The sequence below is a fragment of the Eupeodes corollae genome, chromosome 1 (genome assembly GCF_945859685.1).
Source record: "Eupeodes corollae chromosome 1, idEupCoro1.1, whole genome shotgun sequence".
Taxonomy (NCBI): domain Eukaryota; kingdom Metazoa; phylum Arthropoda; class Insecta; order Diptera; family Syrphidae; genus Eupeodes; species Eupeodes corollae.
The window spans coordinates 13,068,031-13,082,366 of NC_079147.1; the positions used below are offsets into that span (position 1 = coordinate 13,068,031).

At 39.0% G+C, this 14,336-nt stretch overlaps 1 protein-coding gene across 1 annotated transcript in view; it reads right to left on the bottom strand.

Annotated features, from left to right (window-relative positions):
- Nucleotides 1–14,336, bottom strand: part of LOC129943030 (uncharacterized) — a 225,153-nt gene that overhangs the window by 176,867 nt on the left and 33,950 nt on the right. Inside the window, exon 6 of the mRNA XM_056052234.1 lies at nt 5,293–7,136. Within this exon, the coding sequence (XP_055908209.1) occupies nt 5,293–7,136 (1,844 nt within the window). The remainder of the gene's footprint in view (nt 1–5,292; nt 7,137–14,336) is intronic.

The window sequence follows — 14,336 nt, forward strand, 5'->3', positions numbered from 1 at the left end:
GTTGACAACCCACGCAAATGAAATAAGGACAACGAACTTCGGATGTGTACTTGAAATGTTAGGTCCCTTAACAGACCACGTGCAGCCAAACAATTAGCGGAAGCCTTAAACTGCTGCAAGGCAGATATTACCGCCATCCGAGAAGTGCGATGGGATGGACCGGGCAAACGCAAACTAAAAGACTGCGTTCGAGCCATTGGACAAATCATATTAGCAATGCCCTGAATATGACATTAAAATTGTCTTTGAAGATTTTAACGCCAAGCTAGGAAGAGAAGACATCTTTGGTGGCATAATCGGGAGATACAGCCTGCACGACACCACCTCCGACAACGGATTCAGGCTGGTCGATTTCGCTGCGGGGCGAGGCGTTCTGGCAGCTAGTACGCAGTTCACGCATCTTAATATCCACAAGGGGACTTGGAACTCTCCTGATCAATCAACCGTCAACCAGATTGACCACATTGCGATCGACGCACGACACTTCTCCAGTATACAGGATATACGAACATTCCGAGAAGCCAACATTGACTCGGACCACTACCTCGTTGTAGCCAAGGTACGGCTACGGATATCCCGATCCAAGCCAAAACAAGGAAGTACTGTGAGAAGATTCGACGTAAGACGGCTACAATCGCAAGAGAGTGCCATGTCCTTTTCCGATCGATTCTCTAATAACCTCTTAAGGAGTCGTATGCTGCCTGCATTAAGCATAGAACCACTCAACCTAATCGACGCAGATCAACAATTCCGCTTACCCGACCCTGACAAAGTGAAGATAGCTATATCTTAACTTAAGTCAAACAAAGCTGCTGGAGCTAACGGCACCACTGCCGAAATATTCAAAGCAGTAGGCGATGAATTGGTACGGAGCATGCACCAACTCATCTGCAAAATATAGTCGGAAGAAAGCATGCCCGATGAGTGGAATCTCAGCATAATGTGCCCGATACATAAGAAAGGAGACCCTCTAAACTGCGCCAACTACAGAGGCATCAGTCTCCTTAACATTGCGTATAAGATCCTCTCTGCCGTATTATGTGAACGTCTGAAGCCATTCGTCAACAACCTGATTGGTCCTTATCAGTGTGGCTTCAGACCAGGAAAGTCCACTATCGACCAAATATTCACACTACGGCAAATCTTGGAAAAAAACCCAGGAGCTTCAAATCGATACCCACCATCTCTTTATTTTAAAGCCGATGTATTTGATGTCAAAAAAGGTTTTAGACAAGGCGATGCACTGTCATGCTACTTCTTCAACATCGTTCTGGAAATAATTATGCAAAACATTGAACAACGACGTGTTGGACAAAACGTCACCATGGACAGCTATAAATTCGAGGTAGTTAAGGACTTTGTCTACTTAGACACCACTTTAAACACAGACAAGTTCATCAGCGCTGAAATCAAATGAAGTATAACTCTTGCAAATCGCTGCTTCTTTGTACTTAGAAGGCAATTGAGAAGTAAAGTCCCCTCTCGAGCATTTTAAATCACCATCTATAAGACACTCATCATCCCGGTTTTCATTTATGGCGCTGAGGCCTGGGCTCTGTCAAATAACAATGAGAGCGTCTTAGGATGCTTCGAGAGAAAAATTCTTCGGGTGATTTTTGGTCCCGTACGCATAGATGGAGAATGGAGAAAAAGATATAACGACGAACTGTACGGGCTGTACAGTGACACTGACTCAGGTGGGAGAGGACCTCAACCAACTTGGCGTGCGAAACTGGAGACAGCTAGCTAGGGACCGAGCTGGCTGGAGACGCATGTTGGTTGAGGACCACGCACTATGAAATGCAATTAAAAAAAGAGCATTTCTCATCGGTCAATAGAATAGGTTCATCTTTTTTAAAGTTAGTTATGGCTTAGAATTTGTAAAGGTCAGTGCGTCAAATTTTCACAAAGAGAAGTTATATTATTCAAAACATAATTTTAAGAAAAAAAAAATGGGACGAGCACAGTGCCTTAATTCAGAAGAAAAAATTAAAATCAAACTGTACGCAGAACAAAACTTAAGCTCGCGTTTAGTTGCAAAAAAAAATTGGAAAATCGCAAAATACTGTGAGCATTTTTTTTAAATATAAGGAAAACTATGGGAAGAATATGAAAGGACGCTTAAAAGTTATGTCACCTGTTGAAAGGAGATTGGTTGTTCGACTGCCGTCTAATTCTTTTCAGTCAGCTCCTCAAGCAAGCATTTCTACGGTTAAGAGAGTGATTAGAAGTGCCCCAAACATCAAGCGCATGAAACTGAAGAAGAAGCCTTAACCAACAAAGAAAGGAAAAGCGGCTTGAATCCTGCTTGAATCATGAAAAAAGGAGTGACAGTTTGTCGTTTTCACGGATGAAAAAATATGTAATCTCGATAGCTCGGATTTAATTATTATTTTGAAGAAAAAATAGCTCCTTTTTATTGGAAATGGTGTGAACCTATTGTATTGACCGGCAGTGTATATAGTTACTGGACTAATATCAAATTAAAAAAAAAATTATAATACTTTTAACCAATTGCAACAACAAAAACATTTACACAACATAAGATCTGTTTAAATCGATTCATTAGTTCGTGATAAAATTTAAAACAAAACAACGGGTCTATGTGGTTTCTTTCTAAAGCTTAACTTAATTTGGAAAACATTTCTCAAAGATAGTTTTTTGAGAAAAATTGAAGTTTAGATTTTGAGAATGGCTTCATTTCAACTCAAAAAACCAATGTCCTTATTTATAGGCAACAGAACATATGTAACTTAATTTATACTTGTCTTAAGTGAAAATGTGTCCAATTTTTGGTAAATATGAAATAAAACTTTATTATTTAAGTGGGCTTTTTCTAGGAGCAACGTATGGCGTCGTCCTTCCAAGCCGATTCACCGTCGATTTCACTGTCGAGTTCACCGGCTCAGTGAATAATAATCAGCTAACAACCGTACGTCAACGAAACGCAAGATCTGTCCAAGATATAGCCACTGCTCGTGAAAGTTTACAGGAAAATCCAAGGCAGTGAAATCCGTTTCAGTGATTTGGAACCTCACGTGGAAAAATATTTATAAATCAAAACACTACACAATTTTACCTATCAAATTGTATAGTGCTTTATTTAGACGCGAAAATGACGCATTAGCAACGATTTGCGTAGTTAAGATAATACAATAAAACTACAAAACAATTATGGAGAATAAGTAGACTTTGTTTAAAATAACAACGATCAACAAATAATTGAATTGGATTTTCTCAGAAATTGCTAGTGTACTTCGATAAACATTTCTTTCATTTAAAACAAAAACGCACCACACAATGGCTTCACTTTGCAACACAAGAATAGCTCTATCGGAAATACCCGACCGCTTGGAACTCCTCAGAGTAGCTACAACACCAACGAATCCCGAAGCAGCACAACCAACTCCAGCAAATATTCCAAACCAAACAATTTTCGACAAGGCCATCAATAACATGTCCTTGAATCACGAATCTCCCGATGCTTCACCTAATGAAATTGTTATCAAACAACGAGGACGTCGTAGTTTCACGCTTACCTGGTCCCCAGAGAAGTTATCTTCACAGAGTCCTTCAGAAGACTCCAACAAAGATAGCTACACATATGACACTGAGAAGTTCCCATGACTGAGACACCTTATTCGAAGTCACCATCTGCAAATTTTTGTACCTTTGATAACATTGAAAGACTTTTAGCTCTCCGTGTACTATCACTCCGATTGTAAAGAAACTTAAACTAGACGAAACTCCGGTGGCACAAACAAATGTTAACACTAGCTTAGACGTGATGATCAAATGACTTAGTTATAATCAACTTGTCGAGATAATTGGAAATCTAGTTGCGAAAGATGATAAGCTTGAGGAAGCGATTCGCACTGGCTTTCCATTGAAAGATATTGGATATTTGAAAGACGAATTGATTTTATGTAAACGCAATATCTTCAAAAGTCTCCTCACACCACGATTGTGTAAGAAGACAGACAGCTCTGCCTATGCGAAGGCAGTTATGCATGTACATATGTGCTTTTAGGACGGCCTTCATATGTCACACCCGAAAGCTACACGACTCATCACACTGAGATCCCTTTTGGACTATGTCCTTATGGCATGGAACTATGTCCGGGCAACACCCATATGGAACAATAACTCGCACAATGCTTTAAGGCGACAATGCTTTAAAATCTTTACTTGCCATTGCGTGGCAGCACTCAAGCATGGTGGGCTTAAAGTGGGCGTTCAGAGGTTGAATCATCTAGACCGAAATCTAGCTGATTGGTCAAAAGATCATGAGGATGTTCTATCTTGCGTGATGGCTAAAGACATAATCAAAAAATGTTCTTTTTTATATAATACAAAAATTGACACGTTAACCAATATGTCTACAAAATAAAAACCAAAGAAATTCTTTATTAATAAAAAAACACGTATACGCCTAAGTGTACCAGTTGAGTTATACACGTGATGTAAAATTATAAAAAGATTTTTTTTATATTATATTCTGTGCTGTTCTAATTATTTAAAAAGTTAATGATTACTTCAAATTCATAGCCCTAAAGAAGACAATTTTGTCATTGACATTGAGCTTAGATGAACTCTTTTAACAATTCATACGCCACAACCTTAAAAAGAAGAGTTCCTCGTTCTCAGTAAATTGAATGTTTTTCATTAAAATAGAATTTCTTTGAAACACTTAACAAAAACAAGAAAACATAAACAATGACGATTTTACAAATTTGAAAACGTCAAGGTTATCGTTTCGTTTCAATACTAATTCCATTTGAGTGTCAATCAAACACCAAAAACCTAATCAGACATCCAAGCCTACACAAATAACACGACGCTACGGACGCTTTTCTATCCATCAACCATCAACTTATTTGCCAAAACGAAAATTTGAATACTTCCGCATTTAAATAAATTTGTTAGCCGCCATATAGTCAGGTCGCTTTATCCCGTTCCGTCCTGGCTTGACTCCGCTCAGGTTAATGTCGCCGTGCGTCGCGTTCGTCGTCGTCGTTCTTTGTGCAAAACCGCACATTATACGTATCTCTTCGTCCATGAAACCCTCGTCAATTTAATGACGACCAAAAAATGTCAAAATACGATCGAAAGCAAATCATCTAACCTATAAGCTGTGTCGCATCCCCTTTGTTCCCACCGGATTTGGATCTGTAGCTGTAGCCGGAGGCAGAGAGTGAGTTAAATTTTCGATTAAATGTCGCATTCGGCGATATAAGTAAAATTAACAAAAAAAAAAGAAATAACCATAGCACTTCTAATTTAAATACATACCTTGATTAAAATTGCCAACAGCCTATTGATATGCAACGGTGAGTGATGGGGACAATTTGGTCCCAAATTACCACCAACTTTACCGTCACCATCAGTATTATCGGAACCAGCGCCAGCACCCGCTCGAACACCGATACCGCCACCGTGACGGTCGTCGTTGTTTTCATTGACATTGTACCCGGAATCGGAATCAATATCGAACAGCTCATTGCAATTGTGGTACAAGCCAAGTGTGGACTGCATGAAATTGCCAATAATTATTTGCACATCGCCACGCAAAATTGGATCCGAATGATTGTAAAAGAGCAACACATCGGAAAGGATCTGCTGTTGCTGTTGTTGCTGATGGTGATAGTGATGGTGATGGTAATGCTGATGTCCCTCTTGCAGCTTCCGATGGGCTTGCTGGAGTTGGATGTCATAGATGGATTTACCACTTCCACCGCCACCGCCAGTGCTCATAGAGAAATAGTCAGTGGGCGACTGCTTGTTGACCAAATTGAATTTTTCCGCAGCGGATTTTCCAATCGATGTGTCTCTTAATTGCGATGTTATTGGTTGAGCTGCATCCACCGCCACTGCCGCCGCCGTCGACACCACTGCTACTCGACCCTTAACGCTGTTGCGACTTGTTTTAGATTCAATTATTTCCGATTTTGAGAGAATTTGTTCCGATCGTTTGTGATTACGTTTCGGTTTTGGGGATTTCTGTTGCGACGATGATGATGTTGGTGTTGGTCCACCTAATTCAGCGAATAACAACAATGGGTCGGCACTTTTACTCAGCGGTTGATTGAGGAAATCATTTGTGGTGCTCTCACCAAAGTGGTCGTCCTTAATTTCCAGAGGCATCAAACCCCCAGCACTCAGCTCACCCAATGGTGTAAATTCGCCTACAAGCCTGCACTCATCCGTGAGGTGGTCAAAGTCCTTGCCAACATTTGAACTGCTGCTGGTGTCGCTACTACTATGGTTTGAGCTGTGGTGGCCGGACGCCATAGACATCGTCATGGCCATCGCCAGTTGCTCCTGTTCATCTTCCTCGGGAATCTGCAGAGCCAGTTGGGTGCGCCTTATCTCGGCAGAACTTATTTCCAAAGGAATTTGCATCACCTCTGGCATGAGACGAGCACAATTAGCGATAACATTCAATGAAAGATGCTTTATGGAGACTCGCACGAAGGTATCCGATTGTAGATAACCTCGCTGGCCAGTCAATAAAAACTTCAGCGCAATGGAACGTGTCGTATAATAGATGATGGCTTGTTCATAAATCGTTCCGATGTTAAGTTCCATTGAGGGTAGTTGAAGTTCTGCATCTGCATCTGCATCTCCATCTGCACCACAGCAGCCGTCAAGCTCGTCGTCGTCATCGTCATTTACCAGTTGTGACTTTGTGACAGAGGAGGACTGCTCCTCCTCGTCATCTGTACTATTGCGAGTGTTCGTGTTGTCCATTAGAAGAGCTGTTGATGCCGTTGCTGACGCACTAGATAATGCATCATCATTGACCCCAGTACTTGTGGTGGTGGTAGTGGAAGTTGAAGCAATGGCAGAGGGGTTACCACCAGCACTTTGATGTGGTAATACCATTACTAAATCTTGCTCATTTCTCGAGCTCGAGCTATTGGTCGGAAGTGATACGTGACTGCTCAGAGATATATGGCTGTTTATGGATTCTAACGAGAGATTGTCTGCATCTTGTTGTTGTTGTTGCTGTTGTTGCTGCTGCTGTTGCAATTTTTGCTGTTGAGAATTTATTGCGGCCGGAACTTGTGAGGTATCTGCTAGAGTTGGTAATGTTGTCGGCTTGGGGGTTGAGCGAAATAGTTTTGTCATGGATTCTGCAAGTGAAAGGAAACAAAATGTTTTATTTATGTTTTGTAGTTTTTTGTATTTTTAAGAACAAGATAAAACTAATGGATAACATTAAGCAATTGCGTGCATCCACTAAACAAGGAAAAGAAATTATTTTCAGCCTCAATTCATTTTGAGCTATTTAACAAATGACCTGAATTTCTGAAATTTTCATTTAACAACGGATACTGAGATGGAAGAAAGATTACCTACGTGAGATGGAATTGGTTTTTTGCCGTTTTTTTGGTCTGAGAATGATTTTAAGTTGGTTGGAATGAAATAATTATTTTATAAACAAGAAAAACAAACTTGAAGAAGAGTCGAATCACTTGCCAGTGGTTTTTATTTGGTTTAACGTGGGGTGGGAGGAGGAAGAGGGGTTGATGTAGTATGTGATAGACATTATAAGAGTTTTAACATTATTAAATTAAAAAAAAAAAATAGTTAGAAAATGGTTTAGGTATTAGGGCAGGGTTAAGACAAATTTATGAAGAGGTTTCGTATGTTATATGGATGATTGAAGAGACTCCGGTGGACAGGTCTTCTAAGTCAGGTTATGTGGCTTTATACTAGTTTTTGAGCTTTTAAATATATATAGCGAACACATTTGCTAAAAATGGTACTATATCTGACCTTTAGCAATTCAAACAGAACGATAGGAAAAAAGAAGATAGAAAAATTACTACACATTCGTGTAGTACGGCTATAAAAGGAATCAGCGAATTCGTGTAGTACGGCTAAGGAAAAAATTTCTGTACTGCATTCCCATAATTATGGGTATTACATTTGAAATGTTTAATATAACTGACTATTTCAATAAAGCATACTAAAGAAATTATTTGTACCACTTTTATGTTTATATTGAAAGACAGTGCTAGCTTTACGAAAATAGGGAGATACGGATTCAAGAGTAGATAACAGTCGGTCTTAAGACTTTGAAAAACAAAACAGGAGGGAGAAACAGAGTTGGCCTAAGCATTCCACATTCTCGATGTGCGGTTTAAAAAACATTCTCCATACTTGACACTACGTCCGAAATTTAGCTCAAGATAAAACTGATGAGCATTCTTGGAACTGCGAGTAGGAAAATGCAACTGGCTTATTTGACTGAACATTGTTTGTAAAAATATCGGTTTAAAAACGAAAGGCATGAAACATTGCGGCGGTTCGAGCGATTTCAATAATCAAGTTATAGTTCTTTCGCACATCGATTTCAAAGCTCATTTTTGGATTCTTTTCAAGACGTTAAAACTTAATTGAAGGGCACTTTCCCAGATAAAATTTGTTGTTTTTTTGGCCGAATTTTAGCCGAGCCGAAGGAAGAAACCGAAGCTTAGGTCGGACACTAGTGATCATTCTATAGGTTTTTTTGTTTGCGCGGGTAGATTTTGGTGCAACGTTACGGCCATTTTGTTTTGGCGACTTCTGTCAAATCTTTTGTTTGTTATTCAGTCGTTTATGCAAAACCATCACGGAAAGTTACACGATTGAACAGCACGTTCAAATGATAAAATTTTATTATCAAAATGAGTTTTCATTACGGCTTCGAATCGTTTGGAAGAGGACCCCAATTTTGGCCGAAAAATCATCTTTTGTGACGAGGCGCATTTTTGGACGAATATCTGGGTTAACAAGCAAAATTGCCGTATATGGGAGGACACCAATCACGCGACGATAATGCTTCTTCAAAATGTTACCATTGGTGTTGATTTTGGACCGGCCGGCGCGATAACGATAACTACATAACGATAACTAATTTTGTATGGCCTAAATTTAACCATATGGACCTAGACGACATATGGTTCCAGCAGAAAGGCGCGGCGCTTGCCACACAGGAAACGCCACGACATCTACCCGCCCTTATTAAAAAAACCTTATTAAGAGGTGATTTGTGATACAAATATCTAGTATTGAAAGTAGATTAGTTTTCTGGATTCAAGTTCCACTCATGGATGGCGGCATCATTGGTGGGTCATGCTATAATGACAAGAGACAGCATTGAGTTTTTGAAAAATGTAATTCTACGTGGTTAGTAATTCCCCGTTGGTCAAGGCTGTAGAGATTTTTAATGAGCTCATTATACGCTGCCGTTAGTTCTAAATCCGAGGTACAACTACTTGAATCTAGAAACGAATATGAAAAGCTTTGAGTACTTTTGTCAGCGAAATAGTTTAATGGATTAAAAGTGGCACACAGGAGATCGTTTATGAATATAAGAAAGAGAATCGTAGACAAAACGGAGCCCTGGGGAAAAACCATAATTTCTTTTATCAGTTTCAGATTTAACACTATCCAATACAAGGGTTAGAAATGTAGTTTCTAATGCAACAACGAAGAAATTCATCAAAACCAAAAGCATGTATTTTTGATAAGAGAGCTTGGTGCCTTGAATGCTTTTGAAATATCAAATGCAATAATCTTACTTTACTACGGACCAAAAAATACTGCAATGTCCAAAAGGCAGGGACAATTGTTGTGAAGAGATGTTCTTTAATGCTGGCAAAACTACTGGTTACGCTTTTTCATCTATCTCGCTCCGACCGGATGTAGAACTGCATTTGTCTAGTCCATCCCCAAAAAAGGCGAATCCTCCTCATCCCCTAATTGACTACCGAATGCATTTACGTCATTTCTTTCCAAGGTCATGGGAATGCTGATTAATTATCAGCTCAAGAGCTTCTTAATGACCGTCAGTACGGCTTTCGCAGCAATAGGTCTACTGGTGATCTTATGGTTTATCTTACCTAATAGTGGAGCAAATATTTCTATGAATCCCTCCCTCATTGGTTAAGTAATTACCTTTCGAATCGTCTAATAGAAGCAGTATTAACACAAGTTGTATTGGATGGATTCAAGTCTAAAAAACCACAAAATAAATCCTGGTGTGCCACAGGGCTCTGTTCTATCTCCAACACTTTTTCTCATTTTTATTAATAATCTCCTGTCTGCAACTTCAAATCGAATACATTGTTTTGCTGACGATAGTACTCTTAGCTTTTCATATTCGTTTTCAGACTCACATTTCTCATCTTCAGATGTTAATCTGATAAAATATGATAAGTTCATTTAATTTAGACCTAAACAGCATTCTGCATTGGAGAATAAAAAACCGCGTGGAATTTAATGCTTCGAAGATACAATGCTGTCTTGTGTGGTTAAAGTGAGATTTGCCTCCCTTGCCATCATCCATGGATGGCACTTGTATCAATTAGACTGATCATCTCGATAATCTCAGCATGTGTGTCACCAACCAATTCTTGTGGAACGATCACATACGCGATGTCGCCAAAAATGCCGCAAGATGTTTGGGTTTTCTAAGGCGATGCAAGAAGTTTTTCTCCCCTCCTGATCTGGCTGTTATCTACAAGACTTACATACGTCCAAACCTTGAGTATAGCTGCCATATCTGAGCTGCGGCTCCTGCAACTTACTTACCCTCTTGGAAAATATTGAACGTAGAGCTGTTAGATTGATTGGTGATAATACTATCATAGGATCATTTACCATTATTTTAACTTTTTATGCTCTACAGAAATATCCAGCTGCATTCCTCCCCTTTACAGTTAAACCATAATACTCGCGCTTCTAGGAATGCCCATCAGTATACCCTTGAGCCCAACTTTGGCCAAAGTGTCATATACAGAGTACTGTTTTTCAATCGTACTACGCGAATGTGCAAAGCCTCACCACACACTTTCTTTTCATATCATTGCAATTTTCAAAAATTCAAAACCCAATGTCTACCGACAAATCCTTTCAAACACTCTCTCCTCTTCCTAGTGCTCAAACTGTGCCTCTGCCTAATAAAGGTACTAATATCCTCTTGAGTGTGCGCTTATTATAAAAAAAAAATTAAAGGTGCAAAATTTTCTCAAGAACACCTTTTCAGAACAATAGAGAAATACTATCTGGGCGAGTAGATCTGTGAATGTCAAGGTATTTTAATACTTTTGCATTTGCACGAATTCGTAAGAAGATTGATCCCATAAAATCGTTTACGCTCTCAAGAACAAGAGGCCTTATACCGTCGAATTAACTGCAATCTGTGTTGCAAGCAAATCGGCATTGCCGTTCGAGCTTTTTTATAGGAAGTGGAATTGTGAACCACTGTTGCAATTATTATTTGTTGCCGTAATTTCTGGTCTTAAGTTGTTTTCCGGGTACTGTTTCGGCTCAAAACTGTATGTCCCCTCAATTCCTGGCAACAGAAGAAGCACACAGTTTTCAACGGACTGTTGCGCAACCTAATTAATTTATTTTTATTTATTATTTCAATCATTCAATTTCTTAACATAACTGTTGAATAAAACACTGTCGAACAAAATCACTATATTCAAACCTTTTTTAAAAGGAACTAGTGGCTTACATTTTTCACTCAATAAAATTCTTTCTACTTGGTTGAAAACTTTTTCTTTTATTTTCAACACGTTATCAGGATGAATTTGTAAAACTCTGCTGAAAAGGCTTTAATTAACTACGATGGACAAAAGTATAAATTTGCAAAAAGTTAATGGAAAAGATTACTAGCTCTGGAAGTTTCAGGTTTTAGTATATCTACGTGCCCATGATTGAGATTGCGTTTTTGATGAGTCCATAAAGCCAGCGGAGGAAAAGAAGAAGCAAGGGCCTGCTTGGATTCAGAAAGACAAAAAGGCTTAACTGGTAATCACTTCGTCAATGGATTTCAACCAGTTTTTTGTGACAAGTGACTCTGCAGTCAAGATGTGGACCATACTTTCTTCCATATATGAGCAGAAATCGGGAGACTCACTAAGCACGCTGCAATAAAAGTTTTATGAATATCGGAAGTCGAAAACGACAACATGGCCAGTCACTTATCAGATATACAACAAATGGCTAAACAGCTTGAGGAATTGGCTGCTCCGATGGCACCATCGGCAATAATTACAAAAATCATCTACAGTCTTCCATCACAATTCAAACATTTCAGATCAGTATGGGATTCCGTGGACCCGTCGGAACAAACGCTAAAAAATTTGACCCAGCGTCTATTTGAGAAAACATCAGATGATTCTGCTACAGACCATCAGGCACTGATTCAATACAACCATTGATGGAAAGAATGTCGCACCCGACTTGCAAAATAAAAAGACAACAAACAAGGTACATCATCGGCTCACTTCACAGACAGAAAAATCTCATGCTAGTACACTGACTCTGGATCATCGACCCATATGTGCTTCCAAAGAAGTTCGTTCAGTAATTTCCGAGCTGTTGATGACCGCGAATATCCAGTTTGCTTAGGAAATATGGAAACGGTGTATGTACATGGAATCGGCAATGTGGAAATCAATTCCAAGGTGCAATTCCAAGAATTTTCTGCTAATCAACGATGATTTTTCAAACTACACTCAAGTCCATTTCTTGCAAGAAAAATCTGATACTGCACTTAAGTTCGACGAGTTTATAAAGCACGCGCCAGCTCAATCACTGTGAAAGCGGTAAGAATAGACAATGGTACTGAGTTTGTGTGCAGAGCGTTCAAAGGCATTTTGGTAAAGCATTGTGTTCATTATGAGACTTCTACACATTATGTACCTCAACAGAACGGTTTCATTAAAAGGAAAAACCGTACAGTAAAAGAGACTGCTCTCTCGATGCTTTATGTTTGTGGTGCCCTACAGTTACTTTGAGCTGAAGCTGCCAATACAGCGGTGCAGATTCGAAATATTTTTCCCGTCCAATCAAACAATTGGAAGTCGCTTCTTTTATGGAAATTTGGAAAGGTGTAGCTTCTAGCTACAAAAGTCTTTACACCTTTGGATGTAGTGCGTTCTATAATATTCAAAAAGAACATCGTAAAGGATTGGATGCTAAAAGTAAGCATGCTGCTTTCGTAGGCTATAATCATGAAACCAAAGGTTATAGACTGTACAATGGATCGAAAATTGTAATAACTCGTCCCGTCCGATTTGACGAAGACAAATCATTTTTTGAGTCTACAAATACCAGTTTGAATCAAACATCACATCTATGTGCATTACCTTTTAACATTTTTGAATGCGAATCTGTGCAAAGCCCTCAACAAAATCAGCCAAACGTAGACCAAGAGTGCGATGATGAAGTTACATTTCCGATGGATGAACCTACCACTAAAGATGTTGACACCACAAGAGATTGATAGCACTACAAATGAACGTTACCCATTGAGGAATAGAATGATAAGCGATATGTGTGCTATAGCTGCAGCCAAAGGAAGTCAAACTTATGATGAGGCTATATCAGGTAACGAAAAAATCTCAATGGCTAAGTGCTATGTCTGAATAGCTACGAGAATCTCTTCGCGAATCGTGCACAAACGAAGTACTTGAAAAACAAACCCGAATGAAGCCAATTCAAAGCAAATGATAGATGCTAATGGTTTGCCAAGTCGCTATAAGACAATATTAGTTGTACAAGGATTTTGCCAAAAACCCGAAATTGACTACAAGGAAACATTTGCCCCAGTGGTAAGATTTGATTCTTTAAGAATTTTGTTTTCTATTGCAGCGCACAAGCAACTCCACATGCGTCAATTTAAAATACAAACTGCTTTCTTCTATGGTGAGTTACAAGACCAAATTTACGTGACTCCACCGCCTGCTATAGAACATCACATCACAACAAAATCTGGAAGTTGAAAAAGAGTGTGAAATGCAAAATTCAAAGAAACTCTCAACAAACAAAATGCCAGGCAGATCCATGCGTTTATTTGATGAAGAATAATAATAATGAATTTTGATTCTTGAGCTCTACGTTGATGTCGGCCTTGTATTCTCATCGAGCATAAACATTTTGAAAAATCTAATGCAACATCTAAAAATTTATTACAAAGTCAAAGAGTTTGAAGCTTCATATTTTCTGGGGCTTCTTATCATATCTTCGGAATCAAAACTCATCATGAACCAGAAGCAATAATGTGAACGAGTCCTGAGAAATTTCAATATGGATTCTTCATCACCAGTAAGTACACCTGCTGATCCAAATATCAAATTTGAAACTACAAAAGAAGAGAAGAAGTCAACATTTTCATTTCGAGAAGTTATCGGAAGTATTATGTACCTGGCTGTTGCCACGCAACCGGATATTGCTTATGCGGTGAATGTCTTCAGCCAATATCTAGACAAACCGTCTTCTGCTGGACACATAACTGGTGTCAAAAGAATCTTCAAGTATCTCCAAGGACA